At 64.0% G+C, this 19,770-nt stretch overlaps 2 protein-coding genes across 2 annotated transcripts; both read right to left on the bottom strand.

Moving 5' to 3' along the window:
- Positions 1–6,061: 6,061 nt before the first annotated feature.
- On the bottom strand, positions 6,062–17,021 carry B4GALNT4 (beta-1,4-N-acetyl-galactosaminyltransferase 4). The gene is made up of 20 exons (XM_060175910.1): positions 16,770–17,021; positions 15,653–15,753; positions 14,345–14,440; positions 14,184–14,279; positions 14,020–14,110; positions 13,838–13,938; positions 13,689–13,756; positions 13,471–13,549; positions 12,921–12,987; positions 12,462–12,596; positions 12,259–12,368; positions 11,592–11,692; positions 11,251–11,348; positions 10,437–11,169; positions 9,309–9,604; positions 8,910–9,063; positions 8,193–8,265; positions 7,867–8,020; positions 7,457–7,583; positions 6,062–6,361 (listed from the first exon to the last, which is right to left on the bottom strand). The coding sequence occupies exons 1-20, from the start codon at positions 16,915–16,917 to the stop codon at positions 6,169–6,171; spliced, it is 3,021 nt and encodes a 1,006-aa protein (XP_060031893.1). The 5' UTR covers positions 16,918–17,021; the 3' UTR covers positions 6,062–6,168.
- A 407-nt stretch (positions 17,022–17,428) lies between these two features.
- On the bottom strand, positions 17,429–18,494 carry LOC132533967 (uncharacterized). Its single transcript, XM_060177342.1, has 2 exons — positions 18,317–18,494; positions 17,429–18,165 (listed from the first exon to the last, which is right to left on the bottom strand). The coding sequence occupies exons 1-2, from the start codon at positions 18,492–18,494 to the stop codon at positions 17,429–17,431; spliced, it is 915 nt and encodes a 304-aa protein (XP_060033325.1).
- Positions 18,495–19,770: the final 1,276 nt, after the last annotated feature.

Here is a 19,770-nt window from a genome sequence, read left to right as displayed (position 1 = left end):
GCTCCCCGGGGTGGGGCCAGCACCCAGTCAGCCCCTGCATTTCCCCCAGTGACTGTCCCCTGCTGTCTCCTGTCCCAGGGCACCTCGGGCTGCTGCCGGGCAGTGCAGGACGGGCAGGGGCACGGGGCTCACACCTGGAGACACTGCAGACCTGTGAGGGCCGTGCCGGCTGGGGCTGTTGGGTCACCCCATGGGGGCCGCTGGGCCAGCTGGTTATGCACTCTGACCCAGAGCCTTGAACACGCGGGACCGAGCAGCCTCTCCAATCCATTAACAAGGAGTTTTATGCATTTATTTTTACCAGAGTCCTGCTCCGCTCTGGCTTACGATGGTGCGGAGGATTGAACTTGGGACTTTGGAGCCTCGGACATGAGAGTCTCTTTGCATAACCATTATGCTGTCTACTGCTGCCTGATACTATTTTTTTTAAATGATTGATTTTGCTGATGCAAGAAAGGGAGTGAGCCAGAGCTTCACTGGCACAGGGCAGGTGAACATGGGGTCTCATGGGGCCAGCACTCCCTCCAGTCCCTAATTTTATCTTATCTTATTTTTAAAATTTTACATATTTTGAGGTCGAAACTGATAAAAGCAGAAAATATTCCTGAATCTGCATGTCTTCCTTGTGGGGGTTCCTGTGTGACTGCCCAGCCTCTGTCTATGCTGCACGGACATCTGGCCCCAGATATTTAAAATATTTCATTTGTTCGTTTTTTTAAAGATTTTATTTATTAATGAGAAAGATAGAAGGAGAGAGAAAGAACCAGACATCACTCTGGCACATGTGCTGCCGGGGATAGAACTCGGGACCTCATGCTTGAGAATTCAAAGCTTTACCACTGCGCCACCTCCCGGACCACTGTTCGTTTTTTTAATGAGAGAGGGGGCCAGGTGGTGGTGCACCTGGTTGGGCGCATGCATTACAGTGTGCAAGGACCTGAGTTCAAGCCCCTGGTCCCCACCTGCAGGAGGAAAGCTTCATGAGTGCTGAACCAGGGCTGCAGAGGTCTGTCTGTCTGTCTCTCATCTCCTCTCAATTTCTCTCTATCCAATAATAAATAAAAAATACTTTAAAAAATGAGTGAGAGATACATAAAGGAAAAACAGACCAAAGCCCTGATGAGCCCTGGCTTTTGGTGGTGCTAGGGATTGAACCTGGGACCTCAGGGCCTCAGGCAGGAGAGTCTTGTGTGGTTGGGGGGTACCTGGTAGAGTACACCATGCACAAGGACCTGGGTTCATGCACCTGCTCCCCACCTGCAGGACGGAAACTTTGTAAGTGGTGCAACAGGACTGCAGGTATCTCGATCCCTCTCTGCTTCCCCTCCCCTCTGTGTTTATAAATAAAATATTAAAACAATATATCTTTTGCATAACCACTATGCTGTCTCCTCAGCTTCCATTTTAATTGTTTTATTTGGCTAACTGGCAGAACCGAGGTCCTGAACTTGTGTGATTTCACTGAGGCAGGCAGGCCCCTTTCTCACTCAGAAGGCAGCGGAGAGGCACAGCGCGAGAGTGCCCCCTGGCGGGCTGGTCCCTCACGTGCGGGGGGGGGCAGTGGTGCATAGTATGAAGCGCAAGGACCCTGGTTCCAGCCCCCAGCTCCCCGCCTGCAGGGGGGGGACTCTTCACAAGAGGTGAAGCAGGTCTGCAGGTGTCTCTCCCTTTCTATCTCCCCCTCCTCTCTCAATTTCTCTCTGTCCAGTTCAGTTAAATGAAAAAAAAGCAAGCAAGAAAGAAAGAGAAATGGCCCCCAGGAGCAGAGGAGGCACTGAGCCCCAGCGAAGTTGTAGTTATTTTTTATTTTTACCTCCAGGCTTATTGCTGGGCTTGGTGCCTGCACTACAAATCCACTACTCCTGGAAGTTATTTTTTTCATTTTGTTGCTCTTGTTATTGTTGCCATTGCTGTTGTTGTTGGAAAGGACAGAGAGAAATGGAGAGAGGAGGGGAAGACAGAGAGGGGGAGAGAAAGACAGACACCTGCAGACCTGCTTCACCGCCTGGGAAGCGACGCCCCTGCAGGTGGGGAGCCGGGGGCTCGAACCGGGATCCTTATGCCGGTCCTTGCGCTTTGTGTCACGTGCACTTAACCTGCTGTGCTACTGCCCGACCCCTGTATCACTTAAATCACATGGGGGAGCAGCCAGTGGGGCTGGGCAGATGCCACCCCATCCAGCGGCTCAGGCCTGCAGGGCTGCTCTTCCAGCTGAGTTTCCCTGGCTGTTCAGGCCTGGTTGTCTCTCTCTCTCAATATTTTTATTATTGGATAGAGACAGAGAGAATTTGAAAGGGATCGGGGAAATAGACCATGAGCTATAAGCTCAGACCAGTAGGGACTTAGAGGTCACACAGGCTCTGGCACTGAATATAAATATGCATTTACATAGGGGCCCTGGAGCAGGTGGATGGAGGTAGTTAATTTTAGCCACAGAATTAAAAAAATATTTTATTCCCTTTCTTGCCTTTTTTATTGTTGTAATTATTATTATTTTTATTGCTGTCATTGTTGGATAAGACAGAGAGAAATGGAGAGAGGGGGGAAGACAGAGAGGGGGAGAGAAAGACACCTGCAGACCTGCTTCACCACCTGTGAAGTGACTCCCCTGCAGGTGGGGAGCCGGGGGCTCGAACCAGGATCCTTACGCCAGTCCTTGCGCTTCGTGCCACGTGCGCTTAACCCGATGCGCTACCGCCCGACTCCCAGAATTTTTTTTATAAGAATGGGAGCTACCCCCTTCCCTAATCCAACTTTTTAAAAAAAAAATTCTTTATTAGGGAATTAATGTTTTACGTTCAACAGTAAATACAATAGTTTGTACATGCATAACATTTCCCAGTTTCCCATACGACAATACAGCCCCCACTAGGTCCTCTTTCATCCTTCTTGGACCTGTATTCTCCCCACCCACCCACCCCAGAGTCTTTTACTTTGCTGTGATACGCCAATTCCAGTTCAGGTTCTACTTGTGTTTTCTTTTCTGATCTTGTTTTTCAACTTCTGCCTGAGAGTGAGATCATCCCATATTCATCCTTCTGCTTCTGACTTATCTCACTTAATCCAACTTTCTAGACCTTTTTCTCCACTCTGACACCATTCTCTCAGACAATATTCTCATCCAACCTCAGGCTAGCTACCAAACTCAAGCAAAATGACTACAGCTGTGTGCCCCCAGGAACACGCCTAAATGGTTCTCTTAGCTTTCTTCTACACTGAAATCCCCAACCTCATCTGCTCTGATCCTACTTTCTGTCTCCTGTTCATTAACCATCTTGTCTCAGCTGAGGTCCTGCCGCCTTCCAGACACCAAGTTACACCCGACTTCTCTGGGCGGACAACCTCACCCATGTGTCCTGGACCCTCCCATCTGCAGAGCTCTGGTCCACTAGGGAGAGACAGAGACAGGCTGGGGGTGTGGGTCCACCTGTCCTGTCAGAGCCCATGCTCAGCGGAGAAGCAGCTACAGAAGCCAGAACTCCCACCTTCTGCTCCCCATGAACAACCTTGGTCCACACTCCCAGCGGGGGAGAAGTGACAGAAGGAAGGTCAGAGGACTCTGCGCTCAGCTCCACCAGCACCAGAGAGACAGGAGGAGAGGAGAGGGACACACGGGGGTGGTTATGATGTCAGGAGTGGCTTGGAGGGGAGAGAGGACTGGATCAGAAAAAGAAGGGGCAACTATGTGTAAATGTGGACAGATAGTCGTAGGGAAGATGGCTGGCCAATGTCTGCAACCTTAGGGGAACTGTGGTGATTGCAGTGGGGAGAGGGAAGATTCAGAACTTTGTTGGTGAGAATGGTGTGGATGCAAACCCGTCAACATGTAACGCTGTAACATAAAAATATAAAAAATAAATAGGGAGTCGGGCGGGAGCGCAGCAGGTTAAGTGCACACGGTGCAAAGCACAAGGACCCGTGTAAGGATCCTGGTTTGAGCCTCCAGCTCCCCACCTGCAGGGGAGTCGCTTCACAGGTGGTGAAGCAGGTCTGCAGGTGTCTGTCTTTCTCTCCCCCTCTGTCTTCCCCTCCTCTCTCCATCTCTCTGTCCTATCCAACAACGACATCAATAACAACAACAATAAAACAAGGGCGACAAAAGGGAATAAATATAAATAAATAAATAAATAAGAGGGAGAAAGACAGAGAGACACCTGCAACCCTGCTGTGCCACCCTGCAGGTGTGGACCAGGCTCAAATCTAGGTCCTTGCGCACTGTAGCATGAGTGCTTAACCAGGTGTGCCACCACTTGGCCCCAGCCTGGTTCTCTTTTTAAACAGTATTTATTCCCTGATGAGGGAATGGGGTGAGAACCAGACAGGGCTCTAGCTCGCCTGATGCCAGGCTGGAAGCCAGACCTCTACCTGCCAGCCCACGCCTGTCCCAGTGCAGCTTCGAGCTGGCTTCCTGCTCTGCAGCCGGCTGCCTCCCAGGCCTCCCAGGCCTCCCAGGCCTCCCAGGCCCCCGGGACCTGCTCTGAGCCCTGCAGACCCCTGGCTCAGGGCTGGGGCTTGCGTGTGCCCCTCCCATGGGCAGCATCTTCGCCGTGGACGCGGCCTGACCCACAGGAGCCCCACCCCGCCTCAACTCCCATCCTCTTTCTCTGTGTTTTGTGGTTTCCTCCAACGTGTCTTTTGGGCTCCTGACGGGCTCCTTGCTCGGGGGCTGAGCTGGCGCACGCCGCCCCTTCCACGGCTCCGCGGGCCACAGCTCATGAGGAGGGTGCCGGGCATCACTGGCACGGGTGATGCTGGCTGCCAGCTAGGCACCTCAGCCTCCGAGACCCACGCTCCAGCCCCGGCACCACCTCTGGGCATGTATAGGTAACCAGCCGTCTGCTCAGCTCTGCCTCTCGGCTGTACCAGGGACCAAACCCAGGACCGGACCCGGGACCTCTGAGCCTCCAGCAGGAGCGTCTATAACCCCTGTGCTGCCCAGGCCCTCCTTCCTCCCTCGCTCCCTCACTCCCTCTCCCTCTCTCCCTCTCTGGAGGGTGACAAAGAGGACAGACCCCACTGCTTCACTGCAGTGACATCTTGTTGTCCTGCACATCCCCGGGACCAAGGTGGGGTGTCTACCCTCAGGACCATGGCGCAGGGTGAGCTGAGGAGCCTGAACGCTGGGCAGCTGGGGCCCCGCTTACATGAAAAAGTGAGACAAGCAGACCTTCTGGAGTAAGCTGCGCTGTTTCCAGCAACTTCAGGGCCACCCCCAGGTGCCAGAAACCCTCCCACATGCAGGGTCACCCCCAGGTGCCAGAAACCCTCCCACATGCAGGGTCACCCCCAGGTACCAGACACACTCCCACCTGCAGGGCCACCCCCAGGTACCAGACACACTCCCACCTGCAGGGCCACCCCCAGGTGCCAGACACTCTCCCACCTGCAGGGTCACCCCCAGGTACCAGACACTCTCCCACCTGCAGGGTCACCCCCAGGTACCAGACACTCTCCCACCTGCAGGGTCACCCCCAGGTACCAGACACCCTCCCACCTGCAGGGTCACCCCCAGGTACCAGAAACCCTCCCACCTGCAGGGCCACCCCCAGGTGCCAGACACTCTCCCACCTGCAGGGCCACCCCCAGGTACCAGACACTCTCCCACCTGCAGGGTCACCCCCAGGTACCAGACACTCTCCCACCTGCAGGGTCACCCCCAGGTACCAGACACTCTCCCACCTGCAGGGTCACCCCCAGGTACCAGACACTCTCCCACCTGCAGGGTCACCCCCAGGTGCCAGACACCCTCCCACCTGCAGGGTCACCCCCAGGTGCCAGACACTCTCCCACCTGCAGGGTCACCCCCAGGTACCAGACACTCTCCCACCTGCAGGGTCACCCCCAGGTGCCAGACACCCTCCCACCTGCAGGGTCACCCCCAGGTACCAGACACTCTCCCACCTGCAGGGTCACCCCCAGGTACCAGACACTCTCCCACCTGCAGGGTCACCCCCAGGTGCCAGACACTCTCCCACCTGCAGGGCCACCCCCAGGTACCGGACAGCCTGACTCCTCCAGGGTCCCATCGCTGCCTTCCTGAGATAAGCAGGCAGAGAACGAGTCAGAACTAAAAAAAATATTTCATTTCATTTTGAATAAAAAACAGAACAGACAGAACTCTCAGAAATCCTGAAAACAATGTCATCCTACAGCGAAATTTCACAGAAATCAGCGCCCGGGCATGGGGGCCTGTCGGTGCAGAGGCTGCCCGTCCTGAGGGAGTGGCGGGCTGGGTGCCCTCAGTCCCCCCCCACCACGCGGCACCTTGCGGCCTTGGGTCCACATGCCGCGCCTGGAGTGGTAGTGGTGAAAGAAGTTCCTCACTCGCAGACGCTCCACCTCCAGCCCTGCCTGCAGGACCCTGGGAGAGTGGAGGGGGTCAGGACCCTGGGGGAGTGGGGGGTCAGGACCCTGGGGGAGTGGGGGGTCAGGACCCTGGGGGAGTGGGGGGTCAGGACCCTGGGGGAGTGGGGGGGTCAGGACCCTGGGGGAGTGGGGGGTCAGGACCCTGGGGGAGTGGGGGGGTCAGGACCCTGGGGGAGTGGGGAGGTCAGGACCCTGGGGGAGTGGGGGGGTCAGGACCCTGGGGGAGTGGGGAGGTCAGGACCCTGGGGGAGTGGGGGGGTCAGGACCCTGGGGGAGTGGGGATCAGGACCCTGGGGGAGTGGGGGGTCAGGACCCTGGGGGAGTGGGGGTCAGGACCATGGGGGCATGGGAGTCAGGACCCTGGGGGAGTGGGGGGTCAGGGCCCTTGGGGTGTGGTATTCTGGACCATGGGGGGGTGGGGGGTCTGGACCCTGGTGGTGGTCAGGACCCTGGGGGAGTGGAGGTCAGCACCCTGGGCATTATCAGGACCTGGGGTCTGAGGACACTGGGGGTGGCAGGACTCTGAAGGGTCACACTCTTGTTGGGCCGGACTCTAGGGAGGGCCAGGATGCTAGTGGGGGTAGGACACTGAGTAGTCAGGCCTCTCGTAGGTAGGACCCTACGGGGGGTCAGGACAGGGGGGCCACGGCTGTGGGAGATGGGGCTCAGGTTCCTGGGGTAGAAGGGTATCAGGGTGGGGTAGATCAGGGTCCCTGGAGGCAGTGATGGGGTGGGGGGAGTCAGAGTTCCTGAGGGGAGGACTATCAGGGGCCCTGGGAGAGAGGGTGTATCTGATCCCTGAAGATTTTTTGAGTCGAAAGAACCTGGGACAAGGAAAGAGAGGGCTGCCCCGGACAACCACAGGGCTGTGGGCTCCTGCTGCCCTGGCCTGGGGGCTGGACCTCAGGCCTCTGCCATGCGCTGGTTCAAGGCCCCTCCCCTGCCCCCCAGCTCTGGTGGGGTGCATGTGGCTAAGGTTTCTCTAGGACTGTGGGGCAATGGGGGGAGGTACCCGCGGGCAGGGAAGGCCCCTCGGACTCCCCCCTCCATCGGAGAAGCAGCTGGCCAGTGTCCCCGAGGCTGAGCTGACCTGTCCAGGAGCTCCCAGTCCTCGCCTCCCCACTGGTCCCGGAACTCCTCCGTGTTCATGCCGCCAACACGGTCGAAGTCGGACTTGTAGATACCGAAGAGCCCGAAGCCATTCACCTCCCAGTACCCTGGAGGGGGAGGCTCATCAGATCCTGCAGCCTGAGGAGGTGGGGGCTCGGCTCCACAGGCCCTGCAGTCTGGTGGAGGGGCCTTCAGACAGGCAACAGCCTCTCAGGGCCCTGGCGGTGGGGCTGAGACACGCTGAGGCCCCGGGCCTTGGGGGCACGGGAGAGGGCCCCCTCAACGGCCCTGTCGCCTCCCAGGACCCTTGGGGGCACCATCCTGAAGCCCAGTGGCCTTGGTGCAGGGGGCCCTCGTGGCCGGGGTGCGGGGGCCCTGGCGGGGGCGTACCGTGGGGGTCCTGTGGGGAGCTCCCGCAGCCCAGGCGCATGACCACGGGCGCGAAGGCCAGCTTGCCCTCCACGCAGTGCTTGCGGACACAGTCCAGGATGTTGGGTGGGAAGTGAATGTGCAGGTCACACAGGAACACGATGCTGCTGGCGTCCTGGGGGGGCAAGGCGCCTGGCCCCACCGCCGGCTGCGGCCCCTCCCACCCCCTCTCTCCGGGGATCCCCCAGCAAGGGCCCCTGTGGCTTGGGACCCCCCCAGACACCCCCGGGGAGCCCCCCTGCCTTGGGCACCCCGTCACCGGGGAACCCCACAGCCACGCGCCCCACCTGCACGGCGTCCACACCAGCCTGCAGTCCTGCGGAGCGCTCAAAGTTGCCGGTTCGCCGCAGGTACTGGTACCTGGGGTGGGGGTGTCACAACTCAGCTAGGAGGTGTGTGGGGGACGTGTGGACACCGGGCAGGTCCATCCCTGGGGCGGGCGCAGGGTGGTGGAGGGGGTGGGGTGCAGGGTGGAGGGGGCGGGCCCATACTTGGGGAGGGGTGTATGGGGACGGGCAGACCCCTCCCTGGGGTGGGGTGCGGGGTGCAAGGGTGGGGTGGTGCAGGTCCCTTCCTGGGGCAGGGTGCAGGGGTGGGGGGTGCAGGGGTGGGGCGGGTGCAGAGGTGGGGGGGTGCAGGGCCCTCCCTGGGTGCAGATGCAAGGGTAGGGGTGCAGAGCCTCCCTGGGGCGGGTGCAGGCCCTCCCTGGGGCGGGTTCAGGGGTGGGGGGTGCAGGCCCTCCCTGGGGCGGGTGCAGAGGTGGGGGGGGTGCAGGGCCCTCCCTGGGTCAGGATGCAAAGGTAGGGCGGGTGCAGGGGTGGGGGGTGCAGGCCCTCCCTGGGTGCAGATGCAGGGGTGGGGGTGCAGAGCCTCCCTGGGGTGGGTTCAGGGGTGGGGGGTGCAGGCCCTCCCTGGGGCGGGTGCAGGGGTGGGGGCGCAGGCCCTCCCTGGGGCGGGTGCATGCGGTCAGGAGCCCCCCAGGCAGGGCGCCCGGCACCGGTTACCGCGGCAGCCCCGCGGAGCGCAGCGCCCCCTGCACGTCCATGTCGTCGCTGTCGAAGTCCACCAGGGTGACGCTGAACCGCGAGTCCCCTGTGCGCCTGCGCAGCGCCACCATGTCCGCCAAGAACTGGGCCACCCAGCGGGCCTGGTTCTTCACTGTGGGGGTGAGGGGCTGCTGACTGGGGGCTAAGCCATCGGGTCGTGCTGACCTTGAGAGGGGCGCTGACCTGCGGGGCGCTGGCCCTTTGGGGCGCTGACCCTGCGGGGCGCTGATCCTGCGGGGCGCTGACCTGCGGGGCGCTGACCCTGCGGGGCGCTGACCCTGCGGGGCGCTGACCCTGCGGGGCACTGACCCTGCGGGGCGCTGACCTCTGGGGTGTGGCCCCGGCCCCAGCACACACCTGGCACGATGAAGTGCACCATCACGTCCTGCCTCCAGGCCAGGTGCCGCGGGCGGCACAGCTCGGGGCGGCCGTCGGGGCGCGTGGTCGCTGCGGGCGGCGGCTCGGAGCTGTCCCCATCCGCGTCCGGGTCCTCGTCGCCCACGCGGGCCCCGGGCAGCCGCAGGAAGACGTACTCCGAGAGGCGCCGGCGCCCGCCCCCGCGCTCCTGCAGCTCCAGCTCCAGCAGGAAGCGGCTTCCGCGGGCAGAGTCCCGGCGCTTCTCCACATTCACGATTCGCAGCAGGGAGAAGCGCCTGTGGGCAGTGAGCGGGCAGTGCAGTGAGCAGGGCAGTGCAGTGAGCAGGGCAGTGCAGTGAGCAGGGCAGTGCAGTGAGCCCAGCAGTGCAGTGAGCGGGCAGTGCAGTGAGCCAGGCAGTGCAGTGAGCAGGCAGTGCCCTGAGCGGGCAGTGCAGTGAGCGGGCAGTGCAGTGAGCCAGGCAGTGCAGTGAGCAGGCAGTGCCGTGAGCCCAGCAGTGCAGTGAGCCCAGCAGTGCAGTGAGCGGGCAGTGCAGTGAGCCAGGCAGTGCAGTGAGCAGGCAGTGCAGTGAGCCCAGCAGTGCAGTGAGCGGGGCAGTGCTGTGAGCAGGGCAGGGCAGTGAGCAGGCAGTGTAGTGAGCCAGGCAGTGCCGTGAGCAGGGCAGTGCAGTGAGCCCAGCAGTGCAGTGAGCGAGCTGTGCAGTGATCAGTGCACTGAGTGGGGCAGTCAGAGCGAGTAGAGAAGTGCCGTGAGCAGGGCAGTGCCGTGAACGGGGCAGTGCAGTGAGCGAGGCAGTCAGAGCGAGTAGAGAAGTGCAGTGAGCGGGGCAGTGCAGTGAGCGAGCTGTGCAGTGAGCAGGGCAGTGCAGTGAGCGAGCTGTGCAGTGAGCGGGGCAGTGCAGTGAGCGAGCTGTGCAGTGAGCAGGGCAGTGCCATGAGCCTGGCAGTGCAGTGAGCGAGCTGTGCAGTGAGCAGGGCAGTGCAGTAAGCGAGCTGTGCAGTGAGCAGGGCAGTGCCATGAGCCTGGCAGTGCGGTGAGCGAGCTGTGCAGTGAGCGGGCAGTGCCGGGGCGGCAGGGTGGTCAGGCGCGGGGCGGCGGGGCGGCCCTACCCCTGCTGGCGCGCGTGCAGCCGCTCCATGTACTGCGCCACCACGTCCACCGCCTCGGCCTCCGCCAGCTGCAGGTTCCCGGACACGTTGCAGCGCAGGTCGTTCCAGTCGGACCGCAGCAGCTCGAAGTCCAGCGCGCCCACGCTGAAGGTGCGCTGCCAGTCGATGGCCTCCTCGCGCCAGCGGCCCTGCGGCACCGCCTCCTCCGCGCTGTCCTCCGAGGCCTCGTCAGGGGCCGCCTCGGCCTCAGCCCGCCCCCGCGGCCGCGGCTCCAACACCTGGGACAGGCTCAGGAACGAGGTCACGGGCGCCGCCTCGGAGGAGGAGTCGGGGTCCGTGGTGGGAGGCGCGGGTCCAAGGGTCCGGCTGGGGGCCGGGGGCGGCCGGCGGGGGGCGCGGGGCGGGCGCGGGGGGCCGGGGTGCAGGAGGAAGGGCGGCCAGCGGGGGCCGAGGGGCCGTGGGGGGGCGCGCGGGCCGGGCCGCACCCGGGTCACGTACACCTTGGGGGGCGGCCCGGCGGGGGCGCGCGGGGGCGGGGCGCGGCCCAGGAAGAGGGGGCGCGGGGGCGCGGCCCAGCTCAGCGCCCGGGAGCGCCGGGGAGGAGGGGCCGCACTGGGGGTCTCCGCGGTGGGGGCGGCGGGTGCTTGCTGGCCGCTCTGCGGGGGCGACGCCTCGCTGGGCTCCAGGCTGTCCAGCAGCTCGCCCTCGCCCTCGTCCTCGTCCTCCAGGAAGTCTAGGGCGAGCGGGGTCAGGCGTCCAGGGGGGTTCTGGGGACGCGTGGGGGGTCACGGGCGCCGGGACTGTGGGGTCTCACCCTCGGGGCTGAGGAAGAGGAAGGCGCGACGCTGCACCTCCTCCGCTTCGTCCTCCCCGTCTGGCCTGTCCATCTTCATGTATTTATAGAAGCCAAACCTGGGGGCGGGGCGGGGACGTCACGCGGGACTGGTGTCCCAGGCCCCGCCCACCAGCAAGAGCCCGCCCACCACCTCGAGAACCAAACCGGTCCCCATGCAAAGGACCCGCCCACCAGGCCCCGCAGGGCCCCGCCCACCAGCAAGGCCCCGCCCACCCCACCACCACCAGAACCAAACCGGTCCGCGCGCAAAGGACCCGCCCACCAGGCCCCGCCCACCAGCAAGGCCCCGCCCCACGCACCTTTCTAGGTAGAGCGGAGACTCACGGTAGAAGCACTTGTTTTCCGTCTCCATGTGTGTCAGCCTGGTGTAGTCATTAGGGTAGACGAAGGACAGGTACACCTGGGGGGGCAGAGGCCTTAGCGCTGGGGAGGGATGGGAGGGGCTTCAGGGCCTATGTGGTCAGCAGGGTTAAGGGGGCTGTGGCTCGAGGAATGTGGGGAGTGGGTCTAGGGGGAAGTCACGGCTCAGGGGCTGCAGGGGCTTGGGGTTTGGATGTAGGTTCAGGGGTTTGGGGTCTAGGCATAGGTCTGAGGGTCTAGGCAGTGGCTGGGGGCTGGGCAGTGTCTGGGGGCTGGGCAGTGTGGGGGCTGGGCAGTGGCTGGGGGCCGGGCAGTGGCTGGGGGCCGGGCAGTGTCTGGGGGCTGGGCAGTGTGGGGGCTGGGCAGTGTCTGGGGGCTGGGCAGTGGCTGGGGGCCGGGCAGTGTCTGGGGGTCAGGGCAGTGTCTGGGGGCTGGGCAGTGTCTGGGGGCTGGGCAGTGTCTGGGGGCTGGGCAGTGGCTGGGGCTGGGCAGTGGCTGATGCTGGGCAGTGGCTGGGGGTCAGGGCAGTGTCTGGGGGCTGGGCAGTGGCTGGGGGCCGGGCAGTGGCTGGGGCTGGGCAGTGTGGGGGCAGCAGAGAACACTCACGAATTGCAGCCCCTGGTAGCGGGCAATAGGAAAGTCCTTCACCACGTAGGTGGGGGCGTAAGCGCAGGGCTCCAGCACGTCCTCCAGACTCGAGGGCTCCACCCGAGGGACTATGGCGGGGCAGTCAGCCTGGGGGACACTGCCCTCGCGGGGCAGTCAGCCTGGGGGACGCCCGCCCTCGCCCTATCCCGTGTCCCCCTCACCGAGGAAGAAGGTGTCTCGGGGGTCCGGCCGCAGCATGTCGGCTCGAGGCTCCTCCCGTGGCAGATGCCCCCCCACGTGGCTGGCGGGAGACTGGGGCACCTGGGCCACATGGTCCATCTTCAGGGTGGACTCATCTGGGGGCAGAGGGATGCCGTCCCCAGAGTGCCATGGCCCCCAGAGAGCCACCACCCCCAGGCCCGGAGCCACACCTGTGAACATCTGGGGGCAGAGGGATGCCGTCCCCAGAGTGCCATGGCCCCCAGAGAGCCACCACCCCCAGGCCCGGAGCCACACCTGTGAACATCTGGGGGCAGATGGATGCCATCCCCAGAGTGCCATGGCCCCCAGAGAGCCACCACCCCCAGGCCCGGAGCCACACCTGTGAACATCTGGGGGCAGAGGGATGCCATCCCTAGTGCCAGACCCCCCCAGTGAGCCCCCCATTCCCAGGGCCGCACCTGTGAACAGCGAGATGTGGGCAGAGCCGATGACCTCGAACTTCAGGCCAGGCAAGAAGGGGCGCCACTGTGGAGAGAGGGCGTCATAGGATGGGACACATGGCCTGCAGGAAGGGGGGCCACCTGGCCTGGGGGCTTTGGTTATTCAGGCAGTCAGCCATCAGTGTGATCCCCCAAATAGGGTCACCAGGCAGGTAAGTGATGCTTCCCAGCCCTTCATAGACCCTCACCTCACATCTGGTGCACAGGCCCCAGTGTCCCCTCCATCATCTCCCTTCCCACGTCCTTGTCTCGGGGACACAGTGACACCGAGATTCAAACGCTGTTGCTCAGGACCAAGCCTGGGGGTCCCGAGGTCTCCAGAGACTTGGGGTCTGCTCCTGTGTCCGTCCAGACCACGTGCCCACGAGGAATGACCCCTAGCTCCCACCTGGGCCTCCTGGAAGCTGACCATGGGGGCCACTTCCCGGCCTCCTTGAGCCCTGGTGGCAGGTGGGGACCAGTGTCTGCTTTCTGCAGGGAGGGTCAGTGCGGGGCTGTGCACACTCACACCCACTTCCACGTGGTCTGAGCCCCTGTCGTCCTGCTTGTGCAGTAGCTCAAAGTAGTATCTGCGGGATGCCAGGAGCCTGGGGCAGTGGGGACACGGTGTCAGGGTGTCCCCAGCCCCCCAGACAGTGACTTCCTGGGTGCCGGGCCAGGCAGGCCCCAGCCAGCACAGGTGCAGGAATGGTGGTGGGGGAAGGGAGGCAGGGGCCCGTCACTCACCGTCTGGGCTTGGACACCTGGGAGCTGAACTTAGTGAATTCTCCGGGCGCCGTCCACTCAGTGCCAGTCTAGGGACATGGGGGGCAGTGGTCACTCTCTCCCTGGGACACCAGGCCCCACGGCCAAGGAGGTGGGGGTGGCCTGGGTACCTTGCCCACAAAGGCCATGAGCTGGGCGCCTGCCGGGCTCTCGCTAGGGCTCAGCCAGAACTCAGAGTTGTCGTCTGAAGCCACCGAGAACTGGACATCTCCTGGGGCAGAGGACGGGGCTCAGGGAGGGGGGTGAGGTCTCCGCACCCCCGCACCCCCCACCCCACAGCCTCTCCCCGCACCATCTCTCGCCGGGTGGATGAAGCCGAAAATCCGGAGTCCGTAATTCTTCCACTTGGGGGACACTGCCAACTTCTTCACAGTGGTACGGGTCTGGGGGGGGCAGCCTGTGACGGGAGGCCCCAGCCCCCCAGCCCTCTGACCCCCCAACTCCGGCTGCACTCACGTGCGGGAAGAGCGGGAAATGCAGGTTCCGGCGCAGGCGGCCCACGGCGCCCCCGCACCAGTCCTCAAACACGTGCAGGTTGGCCTGGCCCTTGAACTGGGGGACCAGGCCTCAGTTCTCAGCCCCCAGCCCTGCCCCCCCAGCACGGGTGCCCGGCTCACCTCCTCCTGCCATGGGGGTGCCTGCTGTGTGAGGTTCAGGGCCGCTGGCCTGCCAGCACCCCCCAGAAAGTGAAGGCTGGGGTCTGAGCCTTCAGGCTGCTTGGAAAAAGGACAGCAGAGTCAGAGCGTGCACGGGAGGGATCTGCAGGGCACAGCCACACGCTCCCACACTCTTGGGACATGCTCCCACACTCAGGACACGCCTCACTCACGCTCCCACACACTGAGGACACGCCTCAATCATGCTCCCACACGCTTAGTACATGCTTCCACATACTCAGGACACACCTCACTCATGCTCCCACACACTCAGGACACACCTCACTCATGCTCCCACAAGCTCGGGACATGCTACAAACACTCTCAGGACATGCCACATATACTCAGAACATGTGTACACACTGGGAACACACACATGCTGAGGACACACTTAGGACATGCCACACACACTCAGGACATGCTTAATCACACATGGCACCACACACGGCAAGCTCAGTCATGTGAAGGGCACATGATAACTGGTGTCATGACAGGCTCATAAGCACACACACTCAGACTCACACAGGACACACACCTGCCAAGCACACCTGCCCCAGGACGCCAGCAGCAGAGACCCCAGTGCAGAGGCCCCAGTGCAGAGACCCCAGTGCAGAGACCCCAGTGCAGAGGCCCCAGTGCAGAGACCCCATGCATTGGCCCCAGTGCAGAGACCGCATGCAGAGACCCCAGTGCAGAGACCCCAGTGCAGAGGCCCCAGTGCAGAGACCCCATGCAGAGGCCCCAGTGCAGAGGTTCCATGCAGAGACCCCATGCAGAGGCCCCAGTGCAGAGGTCCCAGTGCAGAGACCCCATGCATTGGCCCCAGTGCAGAGACCCCAGTGCAGAGACCCCAGTACAGAGGCCCCAGTGCAGAGGCCCCAGTACAGAGGCCCCAGTGCAGAGGCCCCAGTGCAGAGACCCCATGCAGAGGCCCCAGTGCAGAGACCCCATGCAGAGATCCCAGTGCAGAGACCCCATCCAGAGGCCCCAGTGCAGAGACCCCAGTGCAGAGGCCCCAGTGCAGAGGCCCCAGTACAGAGGCCCCAGTGCAGAGGCCCCAGTGCAGAGACCCCATGCAGAGGCCCCAGTGCAGAGACCCCAGTGCAGAGGCCCCAGTGCAGAGGCCCCAGTGCAGAGACCCCAGTGCAGAGACCCCATGCAGAGGCCCCAGTGCAGAGACCCCAGTGCAGAGGCCCCTCTGTGTCCTGCCCACCACACTCACCCAGAGCCCTGCCCTCATGCCTCCCCAGCGTCTGCAGGGGTCCCCACCTGCTCCTCCTCATGGCTCTCACTCGAGTCCTCTGTCCTCTGTGTGGATAGCCCCACCTGGGCTCCACGGCTGTCGGTCACCCCGCTCAGCCTCTCTCCATCTGAGGATGGCAGGGTGTGTGGTGACTGGTCCGGCCTCCTCTCTGCCCACAGGCAGCAGTGGGAGAGGAGCCCAGGGCTGGACACTCTTCTTGCTGGGCCCAGACACACCCCTCTGGGGGAAGCCCTGCATGTGGCCACACAAACACCTGTCTGCCTGTGCTGGGCAGTGACTCTGCCTCCAGGCAGGCCCCCAGACTGCAGAGTGTGACAAGAACAGTCTGCTCTGTTGTCTGCAGGTGAAGGCTGGGGTGTGTACTGCTGTGGTCTGCAGCCGGGCACTAGCCGGGCAGAGGACACTGGCACACTGGAGTGTCAGGACCCTGGACCGTGCCACACACCAAGTTCCTGCCTACCCGGCTGTGGTCCAGTGTCCAGCCCTGTCCTGGGGCCACACCTGGAGCCGGGGCCTCTGAAAGGGAGTCTCACTGTTCTCCCCACGCCCCCCACAAGGAGACCCTCCGCTCCAGAGTGGCCTGGGGGTCGCCCATCAAGTCCCCACAGCTGGACACTGGGTCTGGGTGGGGGCCTTCGCCCAGACCGCCACACTGCGCGGCTCCTTCCTCAAGGGGTCCCCCCCAGCCTGCTGCTATGTGGACATCCTCCAGAGCAGGGCGAGAGGCCCCAGGACACCCCCATCCTTGCTGCGGGGCTGGTCTGACTCCCAGCGCAGCCCCCAGGAGGCCTGGTCAGCAACCCGGCTGCCCTGGGGGTTCCCGTCACAAGATGGGAAACTGAGGTTGGAGGTGGGCCTGCCGGAGACCCCAGCAGGGGCAGGGGTGGCACAGACCAATTAACCCCATCCTCCCGCCCCAGGCCCAGGTCCCCCTCCCCAGAACCCCACCCCGCGCCCCAGGCCCAGATTCCCCGCCCCCTGGCCTAGGTCCCCGCGCCCCAGGTCCCCACCCCCGCACCTGCCCCCACCCCGCCCCGCCCCGCCCCAGATTCCCGGGGCCCCCCGCCCCGCCCCCGCACCTGCCCCCATCCCGCGCCCCAGATTCCCCGCCCCGCCCCCTACCTCGCCCCCCCGGCCGCAGGTGCCCCGCGCGGCCCGGGCGCGCCAGGCTCAGGTGCACGTAGGTGAGCCACGCGGCGCAGGTGACCAGCAGCAGCAGCAGCAGCAGCTTCACCTGCTTGCGGAGCTTCTTCACCGGGAGCCGCGGCATGGCGCCCCCCGCGCTCAGCGGCGCCTCGGCCCCCCGCCGCCCCGCATGGCCCTTTGTCCGTGGCCCGCGGCCCAGGCCCCGCTGCCCAGGCCGGGCGGTGGGCGGCGAGCGGCTCCGGGCCCCGCCCGGCCCTGGGCTGCTGGCTGGGCCCGCGCCTCCGCGCTGCAGGCGCCACCGTGAGCGGCGGCCGAAGCAGCCAATCCGGGCCTGGCCCGTCGGCGGGCGGCCAATCGGGGCGCGGGGCGGGGCGGGCCGCGTCTCCACGCAACGCGCATCCACCTGGGCGCGGGCGGAGGCGGGGGCGGAGGCCGGGGGCCGGGGTCTGGGGCTGCTGCGGGCGGGGGTCGACTTGGGGACCAGGCGAGGGCTGGGGACCGGCTGCGGGACCTAGTGGGAGAGCTGAGGGAGGGCTGGGTACAGACTCGGGACACGGTGGGGGGGACAGGGACTGGCTGCGGGACTTAGTGGGGGGCTGGGGGAGCCAGGTGGGCGGGGGTCAGCTGGGGGGGTCCTAGTGGGGGCTGCGGGACCAGGCGGGGTGGGGGGCGCTGAGCTTGGCTGCGGGACCAGGCGGGGGTGGGGGGCCGCTGAGCTTGGCTGCGGACCAGGCGGGGTGGGGGGACGCTGAGCTTGGCTGCGGGACCAGGCGGGGTGGGGGGTCCGCTGAGCTTGGCTGCGGGACCAGGCAGGGGTGGGGGGTCCGCTGAGCTTGGCTGCGGGACCAGGCGGGGCTGGGGGGCCGCTGAGCTTGGCTGCGGGACCAGGCGGGGTGGGGGGCCGCTGAGCTTGGCTGCGGGACCAGGCGGGGTGGGGGGCCGCTGAGCTTGGCTGCGGGACCAGGCGGGGTGGGGGGCCGCTGAGCTTGGCTGCGGGGCCAGGCGGGGTTGGGGTTCGCTGAGCTTGGCTGCGGGGCCAGGCGGGGTGGGGGTTCGCTGAGCTTGGCTGCGGGACCAGGCGGGGTGGGGGGGCGCTGAGCTTGGCTGCGGGACCAGGCGGGGTGGGGGGCCGCTGAGCTTGGCTGCGGGGCCAGGCGGGGTTGGGGTTCGCTGAGCTTGGCTGCGGGGCCAGGCGGGGTGGGGGGGCGCTGAGCTTGGCTGCGGGACCAGGCGGGGTGGGGGGGCGCTGAGCTTGGCTGCGGGACCAGGCGGGGTGGGGGGCCGCTGAGCTTGGCTGCGGGACCAGGCGGGGTGGGGGGCCGCTGAGCTTGGCTGCGGGACCAGGCGGGGCTGGGGGGGCCGCTGAGCTTGGCTGCGGGACCAGGCGGGAGGGCTGTGGAGTGGGGACCGGCTGGGAGACATAGTGGGGACTGCCAAGCTGGGGAGGGAGGGGGCCCAGGATCTGGGAGCCGGCGGTGGGGACTGGAGCAGGTATGGGGGACTCTTGACAAATGACCAGGCACGAGGTTGGGGAGCCAGGCGGAGTGGGGGGCGACCCTCATTGCACAGGGAACCCCCCACGTTCTGGCGGGGCTGTGGCCAGTTGTGGGGGGTGCACCTGTGGAGCTGCCCATCGGACCGTGGGAGGCTACAGGTGTAAGGAAGGGACACCCAGGGCTTGGGGATGCGGTAAGAGGCCATGGCTTTGGAGCATCCTGGAGTGGGACTCCGAGTGAGGAGAGGAGGTCGGGGGCAAAGGCATCAGAAGCCTGTACCTGAGGGCGAGGGCAGGTGAACGGACGGTGCGGGAAGGTGCCCAGTTCACGGGTCTGTGCCTGTGGAGCTGGTCTTACTCAGCTGGTGGGGTGCAGGGTATCAGGTCAGCTCACCCCACAGTGCTGTTCCTCAAGGCCATTCCTGCCCCTCAGCCCACTGGGCCTGGTGGGCTGTGGTGTCTCCTGGGGCCCCCAGGGCAGAGAGCCTCAAGGTCACGGCTCTGCAGAGCTGCAGGGCCAGGAGGGAGCCTGGGCCCCTGAAAGCCCTGGATTTGAGCCATATTGCCACCCTGGGGTCTGTCCTTGATTTTCAGGACCCCGATCACCTCCGGTTCTCAGGCGTCCCTCCTCCGGTTCACTTTCCGTATTTGTTGTCTATGCACGTGTTGAACTACAGATCCAGCTGTGTGCCTTCCATGCATGGTATTAATAGACTGTGCCATACGTCAGTATGCTGAGTTTATTTTTCGTCACCAGGCTTATCACTGTGGTTTGGTGCCTGTGTGATTCTGCCATGGCAGCAGCCACTTTCCTTTTTCTATGATAGCGGATGATAGATAAAGGAGGGAGACATCTGCAGCATTGTTCCTCCGCTCCTGAAGCTCCCCCCACCCCTGTAGGTGGGGACCATGGGCTTGAACCTGCGTCTTCTCACATGGTGGTGATGTGCATGTATGCTCTGTTGGTGTGCCATCACTTGGCTCTAGTCTTCTTTTTAAAAGTTTTTTCCTTTTTTTTTTTATCGTTGTTGTGGTTATTATTATTGTTGTTATTGATGTCATTGTTGGATAGGACAGAGAGAAATGGAGAGAGGAGTGGAAGACAGAGGGGGAGAGAAAGACAGACACCTGCAGACCTGCTTCACCGCTTGTGAAGTGACTCCCCTGCAGGTGGGGAGCCAGGGGCTTGGACCGGGATCCTTACGCTGGTCCTTGCGCTGCGCTTCGTGCCATATGTGCTTATCCTGCTGCGCTACTGCCAGACCCCCAGCTCCAGTCTTATGTTTCCCCCAGACACCCTCTTTCTGTGCCATGTGTCGCACTCAGCTAGTGGACGGGACGCAAAGTTGGCTAAGGGCTAGGCTTGGGCAGAGTGGGCAGCCTGGGAGACCCTCCTCCTGGTCAGAGCCCTGGACACTGGAGAGTGGTGGTGGAGGTGGAGTCTGCAGCGGAGCGGCCACTGTTCAGGGAGGTGGTGTCTGA

The sequence above is a fragment of the Erinaceus europaeus genome, chromosome 17 (assembly GCF_950295315.1).
Source record: "Erinaceus europaeus chromosome 17, mEriEur2.1, whole genome shotgun sequence".
NCBI classification, from domain to species: Eukaryota; Metazoa; Chordata; class Mammalia; order Eulipotyphla; family Erinaceidae; genus Erinaceus; species Erinaceus europaeus.
The sequence above is the reverse complement of the archived record's forward strand: the minus strand, read 5'-3'. Positions and strand labels throughout refer to the sequence as shown.